Source organism: Sphaerodactylus townsendi, linkage group LG05 (assembly GCF_021028975.2).
Source record: "Sphaerodactylus townsendi isolate TG3544 linkage group LG05, MPM_Stown_v2.3, whole genome shotgun sequence".
NCBI lineage: Eukaryota > Metazoa > Chordata > Lepidosauria > Squamata > Sphaerodactylidae > Sphaerodactylus > Sphaerodactylus townsendi.
The window spans coordinates 111,673,733-111,700,223 of record NC_059429.1 but is presented as its reverse complement, the minus strand read 5'-3'; the positions used below and the strand labels follow the sequence as shown (position 1 = coordinate 111,700,223).

The 26,491-nt window shown below is 44.5% G+C and overlaps 1 protein-coding gene across 2 annotated transcripts; it reads right to left on the bottom strand.

Moving 5' to 3' along the window:
• Window positions 1–1,036: 1,036 nt before the first annotated feature.
• SLC2A10 (solute carrier family 2 member 10) lies at window positions 1,037–25,938 on the bottom strand. Of its 2 annotated transcripts, XM_048499054.1 has the most exons (5): window positions 25,500–25,938; window positions 14,375–15,754; window positions 5,642–5,764; window positions 3,537–3,672; window positions 1,037–1,444 (listed from the first exon to the last, which is right to left on the bottom strand). In XM_048499054.1, the coding sequence occupies exons 1-5, from the start codon at window positions 25,501–25,503 to the stop codon at window positions 1,345–1,347; spliced, it is 1,743 nt and encodes a 580-aa protein (XP_048355011.1). In that variant the 5' UTR covers window positions 25,504–25,938; the 3' UTR covers window positions 1,037–1,344. The 2 variants fall into 2 exon arrangements, with proteins under 2 accessions (XP_048355011.1, XP_048355012.1); XM_048499055.1 differs by lacking the exon at window positions 5,642–5,764.
• Window positions 25,939–26,491: the final 553 nt, after the last annotated feature.

Sequence of the window (26,491 nt, the reverse complement as noted above, 5' to 3'; positions counted from 1 at the left end):
AACTGTGACTAGCCCATGGTCACCCAGCAGGAATGTAGGAGTGCGGAAACACATCTGGTTCACCAGATAAGCCTCTGCCACTCAGGTGGAGGAGTGGGGAATCAAACCCGGTTCTCCAGACTAGAATTCACCTGCTCTTAACCACTATACCACACTGACAGTTGAGTACTGTCTTTCTTCTTTTGTCATTTTATCTATTTATGTGTTCCTCCATTACCTGTTCTTCCTTCCAGTAAAAAATTCCAGTGTGTGTGCGCCTGCATATCAAAAGAGGTGTTATCTACCTCACTATAGAAGTCTGAATGGAGATAATTGGGATTAGTGTAAAATGGAATCTTTGTGGTGTGTGTGTGTGTGTGGAGGGGGGGGGGAAACTATGTTAGCCAAGAACAGATCAACACTAATGGAAAAACAGACAACAAAAGACACTCTGTCCCCAGAAAAAAACTCAGAAGCACAAAGTTTTCAGCATCTTGAAACTGGCAGGTAAAAGCCAAATGAAGGAGGGCATGATACTCCTCCATTTACAGCAGAATATTACCTCAGTAAACATTTTCCCAAACATGTTTGCTGTGTGGATAAGAGCGGATTTGCATAACAAGCCACCCTCAGTGTGGTAATAGTCTCCTCAAATTCCCCCACTTCTGAGCTGATTTTCACACTGATGGTTTTACTTCATGTCCTGGATCCCAACTGGGGAAAAAAGGTTAAAAACAACCACAGAGGAAATCATCAAGAGAAAAATAGTAAGAACTCTACTCCCACCTACAGAGTCTCACCTGAACAATTTTCCCTACCCCACATTAGTGTTATAAGACAAACAGGACAGTGGAACCTAATGTCTGCACGATTGCATGGTTATGTTATTCTTGACCGCAAACATCATGCTTAAATCAGGCCAATGAACTAAATTGGGAAAACTTTCTCCTGTCGACTCTTAATGCAAATTCACGTGTTTCAGCAAAGTTGGGTTGCATGTATGACCACAGACCATTACTATATTTTCACACTGAGAAACACAGAGACAAAATCTGAATCATTGTCATAAGTTATGTTTTATTTATGAAATGCTTATAAAAGAAATCTATTTTGCAGACCATCAGAGGACATCGACTATGGTTCCTCTTAACAGAAACCTTTCAAGGCATGCAAGGAATCAGGATCTAGATGTTATGTATAACAGAGTATCATGTTTAAAGGAAGTGATGTCACCCCAATGAGCAGAGCAGAGCAGTACAGATTTTTCCTTTGTGCAGTTCCTCACATCACTTCCAATACGGAAGTAATAAACACTCTGCTACTGATGTTTCTTGTCCACATGTGGCAGTGTTCACAAATGTTCCCTCAAAATGCACTGGAACGGTCTACTCTTTGGTAATGAGCACGTGCGTGGATCTCTCTTCTGTTACACATTTTCAGACAGAAAAAATTTCCTTGCAACAACCTGCAAACACATTAATGTAGCAAATGAGGAATGGCTGAAGTCTCATTCAGTTCTTCAAGTCTCTCTTGGATTCTGATGATGGCATTTTAACTTCACAGTATACAGAAAGTAAAATGGGTCCATAGAGATTTTTCAACATGGGGCAAAACTGTTCATGAACTGCACTTCCAGTCCACAGGTTCAAAATGCATAATTATAGTCTGGAAGAAGTAGTGTGTGTGTAGAAATAATTTAAATACCTAGCTAATTTACATAAAATGCTTTGAACTACCCAAAATGGATCTTCCCAAAAGATCAGGACCTATTCTATACAGAACAGTATTTCAGCATAAATTGGGTCATATGTCAGGTCACACACCATTTCAAAATTTTACACTGAGAAACACATCATGCCAGACTTTATGATGCCTAATTGCCAGACTTGATGTTGCCTAATTGCCAGAATTTACATTTTTTATTTATCAAAATGCTTTCTAAAAAAAACCTGCTTTGTAAATCTTTGGAGAATATTGCTCTAGTGAGTCCCTCTTAACTAACAGAAACCTATCAAGGCACGCAAGTTGGATCTTCTCTAAGGACTGGGACCTAGGGCCTTTCCCCACTTTCGTCCTTCCCCTCTATGCCGCGCGCTGCTCTCAGCGCGCAGCATCCCAGGTGCGCGCCCGGCCATCCCCACGACCCCGCGCTCTGCGCGGGGCCATCAAAAGGCGCCGTTGAGAAGAGCGCCTGGGATGCTGCGCGCTGAGGGGCGCAACAGCAGCAGCTTCGGGGCGGCTGCGCTGTCGCCGCCCCCTCAGTGGGGAGTGCCGAGGGACCCCGCGCTACTCTCCTCGAGTAGCGCGGGGCTTAAGGGAAGTGGGGAAAGGCCCTTAGTTTCTATACCCCATGGAACAATATATTTATATTCTCAAATGGTACAACAATCTGTTAGTTATCCTGAGAGTGTTCCAGACTACTGAATTTATTGCAGCCCAATTTTTTGAACCAGAGCATTTTTGTCAGATGCAAGAAGCTAGCTCTATGCAGGACTGTATCTCTCCTGTGCTGCGTCATTTGCACTGGCTCCCAATAGAACACAGTATCACCTTCAAGATGTTGGTATTAACCTTTAAGGCACTTTGTGGCCTGGGGCCCTCATACCTTAGGGACCATCTTTCCCCATATGTCCCCTCTGAACCTCTGCGATCTGCAGGGGCCAATTTATTGGTTATTCCTGGCCCTTCTGTGATGCGGTAAGCCTCCACCTGGGCCAGGGCCTTTAGTGCCTTGGCCCCCACATGGTGGAATTCCCTGCCACTGTCTGTTAGGGCCCTGCAGGACCTTGAGCAGTTCCGCAGAGCCTGTAGAACGGAATTATTCCACTGGGCCTGGGGGGGGGGGGGGCGATAGCTGCTGAAATTGGATGTCATCCAACTTGATATGCTGCAATAAATCTGGAACAGCCCTCGTAACTTGTAATAATTCGTAACAATATGATATGTGATCTTTGCCATCTGAGAGAAAGAGAGAGAGAGAGAGAGAGAGAGAGAGATGGTATAGTGTGTGTGTATACACACACACACACACATATATATGTATGTATATATACATATGGTATTAATAATTATTTATGGTTTACCTTTATTTATACTAGGTTTTAAATTGTAAAGTTTTATCATGAAGATTGTACACCGCCCAGAGCCCTTTGGGGGTGGGTGGTATACCAAATTTGAAAAATAAATAAATAAACAATGAGAACAGAGGTTCATGAAAAGTTTATGCTGCAATAAATTTGTTAGTTCTTAAGATGTCACAAGATTCTCTGCTATTTATCTAGAGAGCTTTGGAAGAACGTTCTCATTTCATCCAGGTCTGCCAACAGATCTTTAGGGCAACTCCTCCAGCAGTACAATCTCATATTTACGATATACACTGTGGACATTTTGCACCTCTATGCCGTCTTTCATATCAACACAGACAACATCCTGTCCAGGTCAAGCAGGACTCTAGAAAAGTGGCTTATAAATGTTCTAAAATCAATCAATCAGTGCTATAATGCCCAGTGTTGATATTGCCAGCCAGGCAACCCTATGGCAGGTTCACTGAGACTTACCGCTTCTTTGAGAACTGCTGGTCTATTTCTTCTAGGGATTGTCCTTTGGTTTCTGGTACAAAAAGGTAAATAAATATAACAGCCAACACTCCCACTAGTCCATAGAGAAGGAATGTCCATGATAAACCAATGGCATCTGCAGATATAAGAAAAGCAGAAAAAAAATTGACAAGGCTTTTGCTTTGGCCTGATGGAAGTTAGTCTATTTATCAAATCTGAGCAGCATTATTAACATGAAGGGGATACATCAAACAAGGCCCACAAAAATATGTTTTCACAGATAAAACTACAGAGTACAGACTGGAATTCAGATCTGTCGGTGGAGAATCTGAGTTTCTAGCGCACACGGCTAATTTCTGGTTACCAGCTATTCACAGAATGCTTCAGTTTAAAAAATGAACCATGGTCTAGAGCAGGCCTCAGATTCAAACTAATGACTTCAATCCAGCCAACTTTCTTCTCAGTTTCGCCCAATTCCACTCCTTATTGCATTCCCTAACCCACATGGCTTGTGTGCATGGAGATCCTATGATTCCCAGCACAGTTTTTTTTTATAGCTGTAGGGAGTGAACCTTTGGCACTCCAGGATTATTGGACCTGAATTCCCATCAGCCCCTGCCAGCATGGCCAGGGGCTGATGGGAATTGTAGTCCATAACAGCTGGAGTGCCAAAGGTTCGCCACCACTGCTTTAGGGAAATTGAAGGGGACCCTGCCTTTCCTTTTTGACCAGCAGAAAGCTGGTTGGATCCAACCCAATCTGTTTCTCTTCATGGCAATTCAGAAAGGGAACTACAGAACCAGTAATGTACATTTACAAAGCACCTCCCCATGCCCAGCTGAACTCCCCCCCTCAATTTTAACTTACTTTCCTTCGTCTGAGCAGCACTGAGGCTGGCAACACACTGAGGGCAGGTGCGAAGACGGGGGGGGGGGGGGGGGGGGTATGCTCCTTCCCTGACTTTGTCTCTGCCCTCAGTGTGTTGGCGGCCGTGGCACCACTCGGATGAAGGAAAGTAAGTTATCTCTTTTTGCCAGGGGTGGTGGTGGTGTAGGGGGCATGGGGGAATTCAGCTGGGGGACGTGTGGGGGCGGGGAAGGTTGGCAAAATGCACCCCCCACTTGCCCCAGGCAAATAACTCCTGGGCCATCTGCCCCCTCTTGTCCCACTGGATACACCATTGTACAGAACTACCTTGTCTTTTACTCAGTGAGAAGTCAGCCATGCCCAGTGAAGTGAGATGGGAAAGTTTTCTGGCACATTATTTTTCAACGGAACTGTCCTTTTCTAAAGATATATTCATTAAATTAATAACCATGAATGGTTTGCTGTTGCCAATACAATATCAAGCAAACTTGACACTTTCAGAAATTGTAAGTAATGTTGTTCAGGTGATTATCCCCAGGAATTCTGCAATAAGAGTACAAGTATGTTTTTCCGATATGTAAGAAGGGAGGACATTTTAGAGGACATCGATTCATAGGGTCACCATGAGTGGAAGTGACTTGGCGGCACTTCACACAAAAAGGGAGGAGAAGATAAAACCACAAATGCATGGAATAAACCCAAAGTTGAAAAAATAAGTTATGAATTCACCTGATTGACTGTGGCTGTGAAGCCAAATCAAAACCAAAGATAAAACTCTTAATTTATATATCTCCTCTCACATAATACAGGGGAAATGGCAATCAATCTGATACAGAACTACGAACTAAAGCAAATAATGAGGTGCCCAGTGACATATGTGGAGAATTAACTTCTACCGAAATAGATGAGTGGACAATTACTTGATTTTTTCCCCCTAACCAAAATTTCAATGCAAATTTTCATATCAGGACTCAAGATAATATGGAGTAATTTCAACTACATAGAAGTCAAAGTACCATGCTAAATCAGAATTAGGACATGGTAAAGATTTCTCTTTTGGGGGGCGGGTGTTATCATTGGCTATTCCAACCCCTAAGCAAACTCTCAACAGTTTTACAAAAGAAGAACAGGTATGTAAGAAACGTTCCTGTTCACACCCCTCAGCATCCGGTCTAAACAGCCTGGTTGTAAAGCAAACAGGCGCAGAACGTATCAACAGCCAGCATGGCCACACATACCAATGAGGTCAAGGAACGTGAGACTGATCAACAGATTAGCAGCCCAGTTGAAACTGTTGCAGAAGGCAAAGGCTCTTCCACGAATGGCAGCAGGATAGATCTCGCTGAGGACAAGCCATGTCACTGTGACCGAGGGAAGGAAGGGAACAGAGTGAGGTGGGGATAGGAAATGGAACACTCCGAGCAATATCAGTTCATTCTCCAGAGAACAGCTCCGCAGGTCTTAGTACCATTCCCACAGCATGCAAGTACAGCCAATAAAAGTGAACGCTCCACTGAAAAGTTATGCCTGTCACAAAACTACCGTGCCTCCCCCCACTCGCCCAGAGCACCGCAAAGATAATGTACCTGGAAATTTTAAAAATTCCAAAAAAACTGTCTTTTGTCTTGCTTTGCCTTTTGGCTCCATTAAAATAGTGTTTCTTTTTTTGGTCAAAAAAAGCCAAAACTTTTGCCAGCTTTTCGGGGGGTGGGGGGGTGGACATATCTGAATGCACACCCCTAGATAGAAGTCATGTGACAGTCACAGGAAACAAAGAGGAGGAGCCAGAATGACTTCAAGTGGTATGAAGGGATAACTCTATCCTTCAAGCGCACACAGAGCATTCAAGGACTGACATTAATAAAAATTTGCTTAGTGCAGGGGAGTTCCAAGATTTTGCTCATATAGATGTGCTTGCACCAGCATACAAAAGAGCAGCATTTTAGATGAGACTGGTTGATAATCTCAAGGTGCATGATTTCTCCTTTGTATGTATAACACCTTTCAGTTGTCAGAGCCACGCTAACATTGTTGACATGCTGATAACTGAAGTGCCTGTAGGGTTGTACATATGCCAAATTGCCTACCTTTGCTTTACTTCTCCACAGTATCAACTATATAACATTATGCTGTGCCACCATCATATCTGGGAAAGATGTTAGGGGAAAGGCTGTGGCTCAGTGGTAGAGCGTCTGCTTTGCATGCACATGGATCCAGGGTTCAAATCCTCATGTCTCCAATTAAAAGGATGAGGTAGGAGGTGATATAAAAGACTTCTGCTTGGAACCAATGAAAACCACTGCTACTTGACAGTATTGACCTTGATGGACCAATGGTCTGACTCATGTACTCATGCCGGATCACCATTTTCTAGCCTAAACACTGCGCCCCCTGATGGCCGACAAAGTAAAAACCCTAAAATATTTTTTAAAATACACCTGACTCGTGTATAAGTCGAGGGGGGCTTTTTCAGCACAAAAAATGTGCAGAAAAAATATGTGAGTATATACGGTATTTTCAGCTCTTAAAATATTGTTTCCATCTTCAGCCTCACATAGCTTAGAACAGGTGTCTCCAACATGGTGGCTGCTGAAACTCTTCCTGGTCCCCACCAAGTGTTTTAAACAATAGGCAGGGCCACGGGAGCCTTTTGCCCAGCAAGATTTGTGACTGGCTGTTCACATTTGTTTAAAAAATTGCTTGGGCATCAGCTGCCGCCACAGCACAATGATCTTCACTGTGTTGTGGATGGTAAGTTGTGGTAGTCATTTTGTGTTTGACTCCACTTCTTGTGGAAGCTACTCTGTGGCAGCCGTTCTGTGGTTGAGCCCACCCCCCTGTGTCAGAATTCAAAAGGTGCTGCAGGCTCAAAAAGGTTGGGGACTGCTGGCTTAGAACATAATCAGAGCTCAACTTCAGCTTGTTAATTTATGACCTTGTTTTTTGGCGGGAAGAAAGGAAGTCAGGAAATAAGTGTAAAAAGGTCTCCAGACCCACAGCCCAAGATTGTATGGTGTTCTTCACTGCCCCTTTATTTCACTCATCGAAGTATACGCATGCTTCCCTTACCCAATTTTCATGATTTGAAAATTAAGACCCAATGGACATGGGAAACTAGCCTAACAAAAGTGATGCAGGTAACAGAAAGCAGAATTAAGAAACTTTACAGGATTGCAAGAAGGCTTGTAACAGTGCAGAAATTGAAATCAAAAAGAATTATAATGTATTAGCAGCTAATACAATATTCAGCCCCATACGAACCCGGAGGGGGTGGGCCATAGCATCAATGCCACGCTACCCTGCACCCTCCAAAAGGGGTCCCCAATGGCATGGGGAGCAGGGAAAAGCCCTGGACCTCCCCACGGCTGAAAAGCTCCATAGGGCTGAATGAAGATACACCACAGAAAATGTGGCATATGTTGGAGGGCCGGTGCACTGTACAACTGGCCCTAAACCCTGGGAGGGAGCTAACTAATGTCAGGTCCGCCCCTGGGAATGCCCTGCCCTCAGTGGTGGGATTCAGCAGGTTTGCACCACTTCGGCAGAACCATTTATTAAAATGGTGCTTGTATACAACCAGTTATTAAATTATTTGAATCCCACCATCAGAACCGGTTGTTAAATTATCTGAATCCCACCACTGCCTGTCCTGCCTCCACACTTGCCAACCCTGCCCCCCTGCCTTGCCAGTGCAGCCCTGCCACAGTCCAAACTTTCAGCTTCTGTGGTGGTGTGGGATGTGTGGTTGCCATTGTGTCTGCCCCCTCTGCTGGGGTAAGTGCCCCTGGGAGGGCAAACCCATCGGGGCAAGGCCACGTCACTTCCTAGAGCCCTTTCAGGCCCCCCACCCTTTGGATGGGACTGCCCAAATCCCTCACTGCCTTCAAAATTAAGAAACTTATAGGTCATGAAAGCTTCTATAGGTTGGAGCCGAGTTTGGCAGAGGCATCACACACACACACTGACTCCATTCACAAGGAAATTAGCAGAAAAAAAATAGCCCAAAAGCAGTGGTGAATGAGCACAATTAAACAGAAAGGTATTCAATAAAAGGAAGATTGCTAGGGAAGGGGCAGAAGGACATCCCAGACAACCAATATTCTGAGTCAGTCATCCAAGCATACAGGGGCGGGGGCGGGGGGATCATAGTAAAACTAGCATATGTTTAGTGAAGTGCTCTCCTGACATATGAAGAAGTATGAGCAGGGAAGTATGGACTACCCAAGCCCCACATGAAATGTCCGTCATTTAACTCATAAAAGTCAGTTAGCCTGAACATCCTAAAAATGGGACTGCCAGCCTCTCCCTCCCAACTTTTCCTTAGAGGGTGGAGATGGAGAGCAAAAGAGAGACATTCCCTTATTAAACCCACCTCCCCATCTCCAAGGCTCTTGACAAACACGGGTTCCCTTTGTTAGGCTAGCTAGTGGCTCATGCACGGGGCTTTCGCATGAAGTACATTTGGGTCACATTATACTAGAAAAACTTTAGAGTACTGAAAACTGGATAAAGTTTTGACTGCAAATCTGCAAGTTACAAATTAACCCATTTGTCAAACTCCGTGTGTATTTTGGAGGACTCTTTATACATGTTTGTATGTTTGTACTGTCAGGAGCTGAAAGTATAACAGCTGCATGGCAAAACCCTTGATTGCCTTAATTGCCTGCTGAAGGACTAACTACAGTAACCTGTTAGCAGTCAGCCAAAGGGAATGACTAAGCATGATTGCATCAGCTATATATAAGAGTCATGTGACCTTTGACTGTACTAGCCATAGGCTAATTAATGTATCATAGTGTATATAACAGGGGTAGGGAACCTGCGGCTCTCCAGATGTTCAGGAACTACAATTCCCATCAGCCTCTGTCAGCATGGCCAATTGGCCATGCTGGTAGGGGCTGATGGGAATTGTAGTTCCTGAACATCTGGAGAGCCGCAGGTTCCCTACCCCTGGTATATAAGTAAGCTAACTCAGTTAAGCATGTTCCTTGCTGGGGACAGGACCTAAGCCGAAGGCTCTGTCCGTTTAAACTGTATATATTGTATCAATGCCAATACATTCTTTCTTTGCGTGAACTCCCTGGCTCCAGTGGTTATTGCCGCACTCTGTGTATGCTCAGTTGCACCTACGCTGTCAACTCATGTCAGGTTATGGGCCCAGTTGCCACTAGGCGTCGTACAACCCACTGGTGAGTAACATTGCCTAGTGGGTGGAGCGAAGAGTGTGCCGTAGTCATGACGGGTCCTACTCATGGGCTGCTGTTTGAAAGGCTCAATGAGTCCAATTACGTCTCATGGGCAGAGAAAATGAAATGCTTCCTCATCCGGGAAGGACTCTGGACAGCTGCACAGAAAGCTCCAGATATGGACGATGATGATGAGGTGGAGGCTGATGAGAAAGCCAGAGCAGCCATTGTTCTAGCAGTGGAAAACAGCCAATTGGTGTTCCTGCGAGATAAAACAACAGCTTTGGGGTGTTGGACTGCCCTGAAAGAGTTGTACCAGAGGACAACAGCGGGCTCCAAGCTGATTCTGGTGCGTAGGCTCTTTAATCTCAAGTTGCATGAAGGCAATGTGATTTCCCATCTGCAACAAATGAGAGCACTCTTTGCTGATTTGTCCGATAGAGGTTTGGCTTTTGATAATAATCTGCAAGCTTTGATTTTGCTCTCTTCTCTTGGCACACAATGGGACCCATTAGTGGATGGTTTACAAAGTGTGCCAGAGGATGATTTAACATTGGACTATGTGTCCGGGAGGCTTTTGGGATGGAAGTGGCAAAGGGATGTACGCGCCTACCCTCAGCCTCAAGTGAACAACAGCATCAGAAAGGACTAAGGTGACAAGTCGGCAGAGGCGAATGCTGTTCGCAGATGTTACACCTGTGGAGCAACCAACCACCTAGCGCAGGAATTGCCAGCGCAGGGCTTATTGTTTAACCTAGACGCCAGCAACAGGCTGTGCAGAGGACCGGGAAAGGAAGCGCCTTTCTGGTAACGCATTCAAGCACCAAAATCTACGTGGCTTTGGACACCGGGTCTACAGAACATATAGTAGCAAGGGCAAGTTCGCTGCAGAAGAAGAGGACACCGGATATTGAGAGGTGACTCTTGCTGACAGCTCTGCAGCTGTTGTACAGTCCCAAGGAGAAGTGTTTTACAAGCTATGGGGATTACCCTGCAGAACGTGTTACACATACCAAGTATGGCGCATAATCTATTGCCGTCCAGGTTGGCACTGGATGGGTATGTATGTACTTTTACTGGGACAGGGTGCTCCATAGCCAGGGATGGGGACATTGTGGCACAGGGTGTATTAAGTAACAGACTTTATAAATTGACTGTGGACAGTAACACCCCTGTGACCTGTGATGTTCCAACTACTGTGTGTGGGGTAAATGACCCACTGCACCCAGCTAATTGTGTGCACAACTTCCACAGGAAATGTGGGCATGTGAGCTTCAAAGTACTCAAACAAACAGCACAAATGTGTGGTGTGCAATTTGCCAAATGTGATTGTTTTCTGGAGTGCAAAGTGTGTTTGAGTGGGAAAGTGAAAACGCATCCAGTGGCAAGACAAAGCCCAAGGGTAACTAAGGACCCTTTCGCTTTGGTGCACTGCGATATAGCACAATCGTATGGTGTTTCCATCGGGTGCCAAATATGTGTTTGTAATTGTGGATCTGAAGCCACACGCTTCACTTTCTCCTATTTCTTAAAAAAGAAGAGTGAAGCCTTCCATGTATTTAAATTATGGCATACAAGGATCTGTAAACAATTTGGATGTGATGTGAAAACAATCCAGATTGATGGTGCCGGAGAATTTCTAAGTAACCAATTTACTGAGTGGCTAAACAAACGAGGAATAGATAGACGAGTGTCTAATGCCTATGTGCATTCTGAAAATGGTTTAGCAGAGAGAAAGATTGGTGTACTGAAACAAATGGTGCGCTGTGCCATGCTAGACGCAAATGTAAAAGATAGTCTCTGGGTGGAGGCATGGGCTTACTGTACGTATGTCATGAACAGATTATTCAGCGAAGCACTCAGTGACATTCCGTATAGGAAGCTGTATGGTAAGGCACCTAAGTTAGATCACCTTCATACTTTTGGTTCTTATGCCAATGTTCTGGTGCCTCCACAGAAAAGGAAGCGAAAGGTGCACTCACAAAGGCTTCAGTTTGTGGGTGTCCAAGTGGGTATGAAGGCTTTCAGGTTCCTATTACCAAATGGTCAGGTACTATTTTCCAGAAGTGCTGAGTTTGAGAAGCATTCTGGTTGGTCCCAGCTGTTATACTTTCAGCTCCTGACACCCCTTCCCAGATGCTTGGCAAACCTACATCACATTTTTGTTTATCACATTAACAGTTACATTTACACATATATCAATTCAGTGTATGCCTTACATTCCATAACATGGTTGACTTACTTCAGAGATGCATCTGTTATACCCAACAACTCTGCGCCTCTTTCATGTTTTATAGAGGTTAATGGCTTGGTCAGGATGTCTGCCTTATTGTCCTGTGAAGGTAGGAAGCTTGCCTCTATGAGTCCTGTTTGAATCATCTGTCTGATGTTTTGATAGCGTACTCCTATATACTTTGTTCTGGTCTTAACAGATTCGCCTTTAAGAGACTGTATACAACTTTGAGAGTCATTGAATAATATGCTTGGTTTTGGTACCTTGAGACCTAGGTCTTTACCTAATTCAGACACCCATTGCATGTCTAAAGCACAACTATTCACAGCACTGTATTCAGCCTCACAGCTGCTTTGTGCTACTAGTTTTTGCTTAAATGATGCCCATAAAATGGGTACACCTGCGTAGGTTATCACATACCCGGTACAAGACGTATTGTTCTCTTCATTCGCAAAACTGCTATCTGCATATCCAGCAATGTTGGTAGTTTGGTCTGGACACAGCAGTAAACCTTTAGACATGGTTGCGGTAAGGTATTTCAGTACCCTTTACCCCAGTCCAGTCTGTTTCCAGTTGGTTGTTGGCATCGCCTACTGAATAATGCTGACAGCATGTGAAATATCTGGTCTGCTAATGGAAGCAATATACTGCAAAGACCCGATTACACTTCTGTAGAGACCGGAGTCATCACATTCTTGTGTCCTGTCTAGTTCTTGGAAACCTACTACCATGGGTGTTTGCTTGCTGCGTGAGTTAACCATTTGTGTTCTCTCCAAGAGCTCTTTTATTTTACCCTCTTGGTGCAGTAATAAACCCTCAGCAGTTTGTACGAATTCCATACTTAGGTAGGATTTTATTTCACCTAGATCACGCACTTTAATGTGTTTACTTAAAGTCTGAAACACTTTGTTCAGTTCCTTTTCGGTTTCTGTTAGTATTATGATGTCATCGACCCACACTACTAGGAACGTTTCAGCACCTGGTTTCCCTGTTTTATAGACACAGGAATCAGTGGCACAACTTTGAAAACCCTCTTTCACCAACAGGTCATCTAAATGGTTTCTCCACATATGTGCTGATTGTTTTAAACCATAAAGAGCACGTTTCAGTAACCAAACCTTATTTGTTTTACACCTGTAACCAGGTGGTGGTCTCATATATATCTCCTCATCCACCTTTGCATTCAGGTAGGCAGTACACACATCTAGTTGCTTGGAGACATACCCCCTTTGTTCAGCAATAGCCAAACACAACCTGATGGATTCATACCTAGCTGTGGCAGCATACGTTTCAGTAAAGTCCTCAGGAAAATTTTGTTTGAAACCTCTAGCTACTAGTCTGGCTTTAAAAAGCGTTTCACCATTCGCTAAAAGCTTTCTTTTATAGACCCATCTGGAGTCCAACAGAGTTCTTCCTTTTGGCATATCAACCTCAGTGAAAACATCTAGGTCGATTAAAGATTTGAACTGAGTTCATAGCCTCAAACCATCGCTTTTGCTCAACTTCATCCCTGTGCAAAACCTCTTGATAATTGTTTGGTTCAGACCATTCATCAGTATTTGTTTGTAAAACATTCACCGCTCCATTCTCTGTTTTCATTTTGTGTTGTGTGTCATACCCAAACCTCTGGGGTGGTTTCCCTTTAGTCACACGTGCAGACCTTTTGGGAATTGGTTCTTTCTCCTTTTCACTTTCTGAGTCTGATTCAGCTTTAACAGGAACACTAGACTTGTGTCTTTCACACTCTTCCTCAGAAGAACTTAATCTTTACTCTTCTGTCAAAGCAGGGACTGCAATTAGCTCTCTTTTAATGCTGGACTAGAAGGACAGAGGTGGACTCCAGAGGAAAAAAACAGAGCTGGTCCCTTTGAATAACATACTGGCCATTCAGTTGAAGGTAAAAGATACAGAGAGCCTCTGCTGATCACTAATACAGAAGAAAATGGACTCACAGTTCTGTCGTTGTACATGTAATACATGTGCCCTATAATATCCCAGAATCTAGCTTAACATCTCCCATTCAAGGATCTCAGGCAGTAGAGCACTGAAAGGATTTTGCCTAAGTTCCAAAAAAGCAAACGACAGGGTAAGCAATACCAGTTATGTACAGCAATGGTGTGACTTGGCTTTAAGGAAGCAAGAGTTTTAAAAGAAGCAGAAAAACAAACATATCCACAGTGGTTATCCACAGAAAATATTAAGCAAGGAGGTCAGGGAGGTCAGGTGACCCACCTTGTGGGTCAGGGAGGTCAGGTGACCCACCTTGTTTCTGGGAGCAAGTGATGGGAAAACCCTTCGGCTATCTCTCTATGACCCTTTACTTGGAGCGGAGTAGAAGGAGAAAACAGGATGGGTCACTTCCGAAACTAGGTAGAATCCTGATAATATCTGCTTGCATCTATGGGTTTCTTGTTTCAGAGGCCCTACTGTACTTATTCTATTGTGCCCCAACACAGCTGCTCGGGCAATGCAGAAGACTGGAATCCCCAACCAGAGCCACATGAACAGATTATTTAGATGCGCTGGGAATGTGAAAGCAGATGTACACTTACTTGGCCCAAATCCAATGGAGAATGCACTCACAAAAGCCATCAAGCTTAGCAGTGTAATCCAGTTGAGAATAATCCGTTCCTTGGAAAGTACCTCGGCAACAGATGAGCCAGTGTTGGGTTCCTCTCCTTCACTGGATGGACCTAGCAGGCCCGCTTTTTCAGTGCGTGAGGGAACTTTTGCCATTCTGCCTCTGTGGTTATCACTGGACACTGTTTTGGTAAATCCTTTTGGTCTCATGGTAGCAAAAGATGGATCTGCTTTAATTTTGTCATTCAACAGGAAGTATGATATATTTGGCTGAGGAGACATTGATGTGGTTGGGAAAGGAACTGAGCCAAACAAAGTGTTGTTTGACCCTGTGAGCATTTCACAGTCTTTGGCCATATCGAAAGGAATGGAGCAGCTGGTCAAGCCAATTACCATGACTGAACAAGCCATCACTGTGCACCCAGCCATCAGCAGCACCCTCCGGCCAACCTTATCTGCCAAAACCATTGCAAATAAAGTAGCAACCACTTTCATCACTCCCAAGCCAACGGAAGCCAGGACTGCAGAGGAGTCACTCTGAAAGCCTACGGAGCGGAAGATTTTGGACGCGTAACCGAGAATATTGGGCTGCCCTGTGAACTGCTGGAACAGCACCAGTCCGAGGCCCACTAGAGTTCTGCTCCTCATGTTGTCCCTTGATCTCAGAAGGTCCACAAGAGAGTAATGTTTCTCCTTAGGGCACTGCGGCGTTACATCTTCCCCCTCTTCGTTCTTCTCCAGCCGAATGAGGCTTTTGCGAGCCTCGCTGCTGCATACGTTCAACTTAACTGAGTTCTTTGGGAGGAACAGGGTGCAGAGAAACTGAACGGCTACTGGACCCAAAGCCAATCCAAACATATATCGCCAGCCCTCCGTCGTATCCGAAAAGACGTAATTCAGAGCATATGAGAGTAAGATGCCCACTGTGATGCCGGCTTCATAGAGGGAAACCAGTACCCCTCGTTGATGCGCGGCCACCATTTCAGAGACGTAGATGCAACATGCCATGGATGACAGAGATACTGCAAAACCTACCATCATGCGCCCAAACACCAGGCAAGCAAATGACCTGGCTAGTGTTAGAAGGAGGCTGCCACACAGCAAAATCACATTGCTGACTAGTATTGCTCGCTGTCTTCCTTGTCGATCAATGAAGATTCCGCCTACTAAAGAAGCCAGGAGAGCTCCAAGGAGCAAGGAACTTACTAAGACTTCCTGTTCAAAACAGCCAAGATGAAAGTCCAGCTGCAGCTGCAACAAAGCCCCGGAGATAATTCCGAACTCATACCCAAACATCAACCCGCCAAGCAGTGAGACGGTCGAAGACAACAGCAAGACCGTCAAGGCACGTCCTACAAACCAAGGGGAAAAAACACAGTGATGAGCTCTCAGCTTGTCCATCCACATTTTACATAAAATCATACAGGAAAGGAGAACCAGTGCTTTTAATAAAGCAATGTTTAGATTTTGGGGCCTTACTTTTGTCCATACATGCAAGAATGATGGCTGCATAAAGGGCAGTATTAATCCAGGGAGACAGACATCTCAACCCTGGTATCACACACCCGAAGTCCAATTTTGGTCACACAGAATTTGGTTTCCTTGGGGAAAAGCACTTTATGCTTACCCTATGCTTTATGCAAACAAGATGCTATCTTCTTCAATAATTCACCAAGGTCATTGTTAGACTGCACTGACCATCCTGTTAGTATTTTTTTAATCTCCTGGAGGATTACACAGGTAAGATCATTTGAGACTGGCAGAACGATTAATGCAGCTGAGAAACAGCCACAGCCTACTTAACATCTGAAAGGGAAAACCGATGCAACAGTATTACACAAAGGGACCAAGGGATTCATATACCACAATTCCCATAAATTTGTTGGCACCAAGGCCTGCTAAAATCAGTTCGCAGAAGTTAGTTGAGAGCAGAGCTCTCATTTGGGAACAGAAAGCAAAAAAACCCAGTCCCAGCTTTCCTCCACAATGCAGAAGGTGCTTAATGCAAGAAGAATTGCATATGTGTCAACAGGGAACAGTAATTTGGAAATGCCACCAGAAATGGCTCAAACAGTCTGAGGCGGTCCTCCCAGGTCACTCCCTCTTGCTGTTCTCTCCACTGCATCCCCCTCACCCAAGAGCCAAAGCACTTAACATTCCTTACCGCCTTACAAACCAGGCAACTTTAGACACTTCAGATTTTTACAGATACCATAGGGCAGAATTCCTAGAGCAGTGGTGGCGAACCTATGGCACAGGTGCCAGAGGTGGCACTCAGAGCCCTCTCTGTGGGCACGTGCAAACAGAGTCACCCCCACCCTCCACACATCTAGGCTGGCCTGGGCCGCTGGGCTCAATTATTAGCATTAAACCTAAGACCTAGTTTTGGGGAAGCAGTGTGGGTAACCCTGTTAAGCGCTGTTAAACCTCACTGATTTTCACGTGAAGAACTAAAGCGCAATCCTTTACCTGGGAGTAAGCTCAGTTGCTGGCAATGGGACTTGCTTCTGAGTAAACCCTCCTAGGGTCGTGATTCACCCATTGGAAGAGTTACACGGTTACTTCAAAGCAAAGCCACCGACTACCACCAAGCTCACTCCCGAGTAACGCACGCCCTGGAGCCAACCGTTTTTTCTAAACTAAAACCTTAGCATTCAGGTTAAATTGCTGTGTTGGCACTTTGTGATAAATACGTGGGTTTTGGGTTGCAGTTTGGGCACTTGGTCTCGAAAAGGTTCGCCATCACTGTCCTAGAGGGTTATGGAAGAACTACCACTGGTGGTGCTGTTCGATATGACGTAAGCAGGCCCCAACCCATAAATCTCAGCTTGAAATGTTGGGGACCTGGCAACAGAGGTGGGATCCAGCAGGTTCTCACCAGTTCCCGAGAGTGGGTTACTAATTATTTGTGTGTGCCGAGAGGGGGTTACTAATTGGGTCTGCTTTTCTGTTAGAAATTCCATTAGGTCCAAAAATCATAAAGTCCTGTTGTTTCCTATGTGGCTGGTTAGCGAAGGTAGAAAACGGGATAATTCTCCCTGTTGGGCTGTTTTAAAAACATGTTTTAGAAATATGGTACAGTTCCTTGTTTACGGAAAGTATCCTTCTTTTGATTTCTAGAAACAAAATTAAGTATTTGAAAGTATTAAGTATTTGACAGGCAGTCAATTAGAGGAGAAGTAGTTGTTTCTGTTGGCAGTAGACACTAGGACTTGCTATAATGAGTTTAAATTATGGACAGAAAGATACCAGCTAGAAATTAGGAACTTTTTTTTACAGTAAGAGTTTTTTACAGTAACAGAGAAATTATTAATGCCCCGCCCCTGGAATGCCCGGTCACGCCCCCATCGTGCCCAGCCCAACCCCATTGGCGCTACGCCACTGTTTGAATCCCACCACCATGGGAACCTGTTACTAAAATTTTTGGATCCCACCACTGCCTGGCAACCCTCATTACTACAAGGATTAGTTTCAGCCTCTGCGTGGTACATGTTTCACATATCTTGGTCTTATCTTACTTAAAATACTCTGCTGCGAAAACTCTTTTTTTCTTCTGGCATTCCAGTTTCAGCTTTACGAGGTTCTGGGGCCAACATGTTTTTTCTGAACTCCAGCCTTCTAGGTGGCAGTGATCGACTGCAGACAAGCCATTCAAATGCCCCTTTCTGATGTTCCAGCTAGCTGCTGCTGGACTTTAAACTGTCAACAGTTTGCCCGTTTGCCAGACATATCTTTGTCAGTTTGCATTACTATCTCAGCCTTTATGACACAGAAGAGCAACATCTGTGCTCCGTCCTCTTACTAGTTATAAGTTTTGCAGGTAAACAAGTGATGTGTGTTACTACTCCACTGAGCTGAAAAAAGGGCCTCTGGGCATTCTGCCATGTTTACTCTCCTTTGCCATCTCTACTACAATGCCATACTTATTTCTAGCACTGCACTGAGTCTAGTCTCTATGCAGGAGCACCTATTTTATCATCAGAAGATTTTTCAGTGATTCAGGCCTTCTAAATACGCACTGCACTTGCACTGTCGAGGTAGCTCGAATTATAACCTGTGGGGCAAATCCAATCATAAAGAGAAGGCTGGAACACATCATACATTTGCCAAAGGAATGACCCTCAAAATGGCTTCTTAGGTGACAACAAGTGCTTCCCCCGTCTTCCACAATATGGAAGTGATATCATATTTTGAGTCCATGTTTCACATTCCTGGCAGCTGCTGACATAGTTGGGGAGACAATGCAATAGAAATACTCAATTTAAATGTTGCAGTGGAGAGAAACAAACCACATCAAGAAATGACTGTCAGTGTGTGGCAAACATACCACCAGCCTACTCTCTCAGGTTCTGCTGCAAAGCATGATTTTTCACTACAAATCAACAGCTTTGCATGTGACAATGGATGTGGTACTGCCTACAGGTCATTGTTAGTTTGCATTACTGTTTCAGCCTTCATGACACAGAAGAGCTCAAACTGATGTCGTACTGCCAAGCCTCAGACAAATAAATATTTGAGCCAGCTCTTGGCATCAAGAGTTGTTAAATCTCAGTATGAGTTCATGAATCAATTATATTAACCTAATCTACACCTTTCCAGACCTGGGATCCACCTTTAACACTCAAGTGACAGCACTGGGTTTGGTTAAGTTGCAACCAAGTGACTGAAACAGGGGTGTGCACCATTTTTTTTTCACATTTGGGTTTAAGGGTTTTCATAAATACAATTCAGGTCTATTAAACCCTATGGGAAATCTTTGCGGGACTCAGGGGTGGGGGTGCGGGGTTGAGTACCAAATTTGCAGCACAACTGCTGGTGCTCTCCTTAAAGTACGCTCAAGTTTAGTGAAGATTAGGCTAGGGGGATCCAATTTTATGGGGCCCAAAGAGGGTTTTCCCTACCATAATCCATTGAAAGTACTGGAGGAAAATTTAGGAGGCCATGAATTGGACTCCCTGACTCAATCTTCACTAAAACTGGGGGTTATTTAAAGAGAGGCACCAGCAATGGCGCTGCAAATTGGTGCTCCTATTTTAAAAAATACCCACCCCCTCAGGGCCTTAGAAAGTTTTTCCAATAACTAATTTAGGAGCCATTCCCTTTAACTTTTAAACTTTTAACCATTCCCTTTAACTTTAACTTTTAAAGGGAATGGCTCTATGGGCCTGTGGGGCAAGTCCTGTGGGGCAAGTCCTTAAGGTAAGTGCTTCCCCACTTACCTTAAGCCCCGCGCTACTTGAGGAGAGTAGCGCGGGGTCCCCTGGCACTCCCCACGAGAGGGGCGGCGACAACGCAGCTGCCCCGCCACTGCCGCGCGCCCTCCGTGTGCGGCATCCCTGGCGCCTTTTGATGCAAAGGACGCCTTTTGATGACGTCCGGGCGCGTGCCTGGGATGCCGCATGCTGAGAGCAGCACGCGGCATAGGGGGGATCAGGGTGAGTGGGGAAACGCTGAAGCCATCTCTAGTCTAATATTTTATGTATTTTAATTAATTTATATATATGATGTTTTAACTTTTTATTTTGTTGGAAACCGCCCTGAGCCTTTGGGGAGGGCGGTATACAAATACAATAAATAAATAAATAAATAAATATATGTTACCCTATGGTGAATCTTTCTGGGGTCTCGGTGGGGGAGCTGGTTTTCAGAGTAGAAATTTTTTTTAGCAGAGCTGCAAGTGTATCTTCTCATGAGAACCCCCATATTTGGTAAAGACTGGGTCAGGAGGTCCAATTTAAGGGCCCTCCAAATGGAGCGAAACTGAGTGCCTATAAAATTGGACCCTTATCCCAAACTTAACCAAATTCAGGGGTTCTTGTAAGCAGAGGTACCTGCAATTCTGATGAAAATTTGGTGCCTGTACCTCAGAAAACAGCCCCCTTGAACCTGCAAAAACTCTCCACAGAGTGCAATGTTGGCGAAAAATGTCCTACCATTACGAGAACAGTTAGAAAAAATGGTCTCAGCTTGATCCTCTGGTCTAAAATTGTTTGAAGAGTTAATTGTTTCCAATGGAGGGTGGAGGGTGGCACCCTCTTTAGGGGGCCTATAAAATTAGACCCTGACCCAACTGTCACCAAACTTGGGGGTTCTTATGAAGAGAGTTACTGGCAGCTATACTGTAAATTTAGTGCCTCCCCCCACTCGCCCAGAGCACCGCAAAGATAATGTACGTGGAAATTTTTAAAATTCCAAAAAACTGTCTTTTGTCTTGCTTTGCCTTTTGGCTCCATTAAAATAGTGTTTCTTTTTTGGGTCAAAAAAAGCCAAAACTTTTGTCAGCTTTTTTTTGGGGGGGTGTGTGTGTGTGACATATCTGAATGCACACCCCTAGATGGAAGTCATGTGACAGTCGCAGGAAACAAAGAGGAGGAGCCCGAATGACTTCAAGTGGTTTGAAGGGATAACTCTATCCTTCAAGCGCACACAGAGCATTCAAGGACTGGCATTAATAAAAATGTGCTTAGTGCAGGGGAGTTCCAAGATTTTGCTCATATAGATGTGCTTGCACCAGCATACAAAATAGCAGAATTTTAGATGAGGCTGGTTGATAATCTCAAGGTGCGTGATTTCTCCTTTGTATGTATAACACCTTTCAGTTGTCAGAGCCATGCTAACATTGTTGACATGCTGATAACTGAAGTGCCTGTAGGGTTGTACATATGCCAAATTACCACCAGTCCTACCTTTGCTTTATCTTCTCCACAGTAGCAATTATATAACATTATGCTGTGCCACCATCATATCTGGGAAAGATGTTAGGGGAAAGGCTGTGGCTCAGTGGTAGAGCATCTGCTTTGCATGCACATGTTCCAAGGTTCAAATCCTCATGTCTCCAATTAAAAGGATGAGATAGGAGGTGATATAAAACTGCTTGAAACCAATGAAAACCACTGCTACTTGACAGTATTGACCTTAATGGACCAATGGTCTGACTCATGTGCTCATGCCGGATCACCATTTTCTGCAGTAATGTGCATGAAAGAAACCATAATGACAATGTAATGACAATACTACAACCCTTTATCAGGATTTCACATTACCAGTGGCCGAGTCCTCCAAACTGTTATAGATTAATTCTGTAAAAAGGATCCATTTTGTATTTTGCAAAAACACTGTTTAAATGAAAGAGGATTTTTAAAAAACCTGCATCACAGGCTAAACATTATAGAAATGACAACTAAAACATGCAAGCTCTCCCCTGCTGGGCCTTTACAAAACCTTTTTGCAGTTAGATCTTAATACAGTATTTCTTTTTTGCATTTAGCAAAGCCTGTTGTCTCATCTGTCTCTTTTCTTAAGACCTGTATTGATATTTGCATTATTAATCCAGCTTTTACCCTCTTGTTTCTACTCATTATTCCACTCACATCATACACTGAAAAATGCTACCTTCTACACAGCTATCTAGGCTGTTGTAAATGATCCTTGCGCAAAGGTTAGAGAGACAATTAGCAAAAATATTTATTCAGGAAGAATACAAAAGCTTTGCAGGTAACAGGAAAGGCTCATTAGCTTCCATCTTCAAACTCTATTAGGCACATATGGTGTGGTGGTGAATGCGGTAGTTGATCTAATTAGATTCTTCTGCAATTCTTGTCACCTTTAAGGGTGCTAATGGTTTATGAGCTTTGATTAGAATGCAGCTTGCTCCTCAGACTGTGTACACAGAGAAAGGTGGAGTAAAAGATTATTTCCTCAGCTGTTAAAGCACGGTTTCCATGGACCATTGTTACACTTGTGATCTGTGGCAGTAGCCTGTCCTAATGAGCATAATTATCTGTCACAGTTTTGTCCCGCCTTTTTCTCCACAGATCACAAGGCAATAAAAAAGTTATCTTCTCCCCATTCTGTCCTCATAATGAACCCAGTAATAAAAGTTAAACTTTGAGAGTGTGACTGATCCAAAAATCACACACCAAGAAGAAGCCTGAATGCAGTTCTTCCCGGCCCCATTTGAACAACTGACCTAGTTAGTTGGTTATAGCGGTGGAGGTAGAAAGTGCCATCAAGTTACAACTGAGTTATGGCGACCCCGTAGGGGCAAGAGACGATCAGAGGTGGTTGACGGTTGCATAGCAACCCTTAACTTCCTTAGTGGTCTCCCATCCAAGTACTAATCAGTTTACCTTCCAATATCTGATGAGATTGGGCCAGCCCTGGCCATTCAGGTCAGAGCAACTAGTTGTTTAGAGGATCTGTAAACCTTATTGGTTCATCAAATGCCCAGGACTGCCACTTGCCATGCTTCTAGCTTTATGCCAATGAGGCTAATACTGCACGTTTAACATCTCAGTCCAATGAAGAGTTAATGAGCAAAAAGAAATTAGGTCTCATCCTCAGATGAAATTAAAGATCAAATTAAATGTGATTTGGAAGATCCATGGGCACCCCCCACAATTTGTACTTTTTAAGAAGTACAAAGAAATCATGGAAAAGCAGGTCAAGGGAAGAAGGCTTTAACTGTATTGTCGAAGGCTTTCACAGCCTTATTCAAATGGTTCTGGTGGGTTTTCCGGGCTGCGTGGCTGTGGTCTGGTGGATCTTGTTCCTAATGTTTTGCCTGCATCTGTGGCTGGCATCTTCAGAGGTGTAACACAGAGGTAAGTCTGTTACACTAAGAAATAGTGGGGAGGGGATACAGAAGAAAATGAGATGCCTCCCACAAATCCTTGTGGGTCCCCCCACTTACACATTTTCTAAAAAATGTTATACAGCTATAATGTATTTCCATGATTTTGAGGAAGTCTTTGCCTGGCCTCAGTTAACCTGCAGCATCAGTCACTTTCTACACAGTAAGTTTTTAGCTGTGCCTTCTGCCAAGGTATGAACAGAAGGTAATTCTATCCCTGATTTTACGTTAAGACAAGGATTAAAGCAATCTGTTATTGTTAATGGAATCTAGCCCAAGAGTTCAGGGAAAAGAGTTTAGAGGGTCTGTAGTTTTTTGTTCTGCCTTCAAGTTGCAGTTTATTTGTGAACATGCCCAAGGTTTTCAAGGCAAGAGATGTTCAGAGGTTGTTTGCCTCAGCTTCACCTTGGTATTCTTTGAAGGCCTCCCATCCAAATACGAGCCAGGGTCAGGGGTGACAATGTACTTCCATCACGTGACTGGGGATTCAAACCTGGTTTCCCCAGGTCCTTGTCCAACATCTTAACCACCACACCATGCGTATGCTACAACATATTATTCTGACCAGATTTTTTTTTTAAAACCCAACATATTCAACTACAGATGAAGCAAATGTATCCTCTGGTAAAACTGAGCCCCATTATAATTCAGTTTCCCAAAGAAAGAGCAGGAAGTAAAAAAATATATATAAAGGGGTTGTTTGCGAGATTTTTAAATTACTGGGTTTTTCCTGGTATGTAACAAGCCTTTCTGAATCTGTATGAATGGGGCAGGCGGGTTTTTTTAGGTTTTAAAAAGCTATCACGTAACTCTAGAAATAAGACTGGTGGAGGGCAACATATACTGCTAGGCCTTGCATTTCGTAGTTTGCACTGACTGGAGATGGATAGCTTATGATAAGCTTGAATTTCCAGAGAGCTATTACTGTGTGGTGCTTAGATTGTGTGTGAGATAAACAGATAGAAAGACCTGGCCTCAGATCCCCACTCTGCCATGAAGTTACTGGGTGGAGGGACCAGTCCCTCCCTTAGAATAATAGAATCATAGAGTTGGAAGAGATCCCAAGGGTCATCAAGTCCAACCCCTGCAATGCAGGAACACACAATCAAAGCACTCCCGACATATGTTCATCCAGCCCTTCACTGAGTTGCTGCTGTGAAGATTAAATGCGAAGAGAGAATCGTATATGCTGTGCTGATAAAAAACACACTAGATTAAAAAACTACACCAGGCTGGCCTTATTTACCACCAGCCTCATCCTAAAGTAAAACGAGGGAGGAACGCACCCAGCAGACAAGGCACTGATTCAGTTTACAGAAATGTGTCAGCCCCTTCTCAGCCTAACCTTAAGGTCCAAGGACCAAACAGCCCTTACAAAAAGGTGATCCTATTCAGCGTGATTTATGGGAATCCAAGCCCCATTTAAAAAATACAAGCAAGGATTCAGGTGAGAGGTGGTTTTGTGTTCTTGACATGCACACTAACACAGAATGCCCTAAACAGCCATGAATCTGCCTACTGGATCAAACTGGGGGTCTGGCAAAATCAGTCCTGCCCACTCTAACTTGCAGGGTTGTCCAGGATCTCAGGCAGAGAGACGCCTTTCACATCACCTATTATATTTTAAGCTGGGGCCTTCCTCGTGCAAAGTGCATGCTCTACCTCCCAGCCACAGCTGCTTCCATTGCTTTGGTTCCTTTCCCATTTTTGTTTCTCCACCCCCAGCTCTTTCCAAAAGGGAAAAAGTCGACAGGGATTGACAAGGACTTCAAACTTGAATATGTGTGTCAAACGTCATCCTGATAGTTCAGGGTTCAATAGAGTTTCTATATGGCAAACCGGATTCTGAGAAACCCAATCGAAGGCCTCATTTTGCTTGGCCAAGAGTGAACTTCTAAAAAGGAGTGAAGCCAGCCCTACTCCCCTTCTGGTCCCGTCCTCCCATCTGCTGGCCATGTTTACCCAGAAAAAAAGTCCACTATCTCAAATGCTGGAGGGGGTTACTTACGAGCAAATATATTTAGGATTTCATTCCTGCAGTTCAAACCTATGCATGTTTACTCAGCAATTACCCAGCGGGGCTTCTTAAGTACACACAGGGTAACCACGGCGTCGAGGGGTATGCAGGGGTTGCATAGACTGCTTGATGTTTAGCAGGACAAACGCTTAGCCCATTTGACTCCTAATTGGGAAACTAAAAAGGAACCTATCCAACTGTTTTCCCAGGAATGCTCTCTTACACCGATTCTTGCAAAGCAAGACGTACCCTACCGTGCACAGAAACGAAATACAAATCCGCTACGGAAAGGGGCAGGAGGATGAGCACGCGAGGAAAGAGCAACAAAGTTTGTGGGTCTTTTTTAAAAAAGATGCAGCTGGGACCGTTCACTGTGCCTTCCCCTCCTCCATCCGGCAACTAGACAGGCGCTCCCCCCTAACACCTCCCCCCCACCCCCGCCACTTACCCATGTCGACGGAAGAGGCATCGAAAGTTCAACTCCCCAAAAGTTTGCTTCCCACTCCAACCGCGCAGGCAAAAGTGAAATCCCGGAGGGCTTCTGGGCACGAAGCCCAAAGCAAGCGGGTCGCCGCTTTCTAGCTGTCGGCCGGCGCCTGGAAGGGAGGCTCGCTTTGCATTTCGACGCCGGGTGCTTGGCTAACACACCCGGGGAGAGGCTGCTCCGCTCCCAGGCACCGGATCCGGAGTTAGCATCCCGGATTCCTTTGCAGCCATTCGATAGGCAGCCGCTAGTATTGCATCCTTGCAACCCAAGGGGAACACGCAAGACCTGGGTACCCTGCGGAGTGTCAGGGCAAAGAGACTGGATTTTCCCCCCACGAATCTCCGGCCTTCCCAAAAGTTCTCCCTCTTCGTAGATGGGCTGAACAGCGCCACGTTGCTTCGCCCTGCCTACTGCCGGGGATGGGGAGGGGAGAGGAGACCTTTAACACAAACAGGGTTTTGTCCAGCGAGCTGCTCTGGCCTCCTGGAAAGCGAGGAGCAGTCCTTTATTTTTATTTTATTTTTTACACGGGAGAAACTGTAACGCTCATGCTTCTTTTTCAGATTCTCACTCAGATATTGGTAACCTCATCCCATTTAGGACGCTTCGCGCATTAGATTTCTTTAAAGGAAATGTGGATTTGGAACTCCTGTTTACAAAGTTATCCTACATGTGTAGTAGCCATAGGAAAATGTGGCTTGCCCCAATGTGATGTGGTATACAAAGGTGAATTTTGCAATGTATTGCCGAAGGCTTTCACGGGCAGATTCGACTGGTTGTGGTGGGTTTTCCCGGCTGTGTGGCCGTGGTCTGGTAAATCTTGTTCCTAACGTTTCGCCTGCATCTGTGGCCGGCATCTTCAGAGGTGTATCACAGAGGGAAGTCTGTTACTAGACACGGTGTGTAACAGACTTCTCTCTGTGATACACCTCTGAAGATTCCAGCCACAGATG

Bases quoted from the DNA above. Each gene is read 5' to 3' on its own strand.
- SLC2A10 (XM_048499054.1), bottom strand. The intron at 5,765-14,374 runs GTAAGTGTACAT...CCTCGGTCACAG, and splicing joins CTCCATTGGATTTGGGCCAA to TGACATGGCTTGTCCTCAGC. The intron at 3,673-5,641 runs GTATGTGTGGCC...TTATATCTGCAG, and splicing joins CACGTTCCTTGACCTCATTG to ATGCCATTGGTTTATCATGG.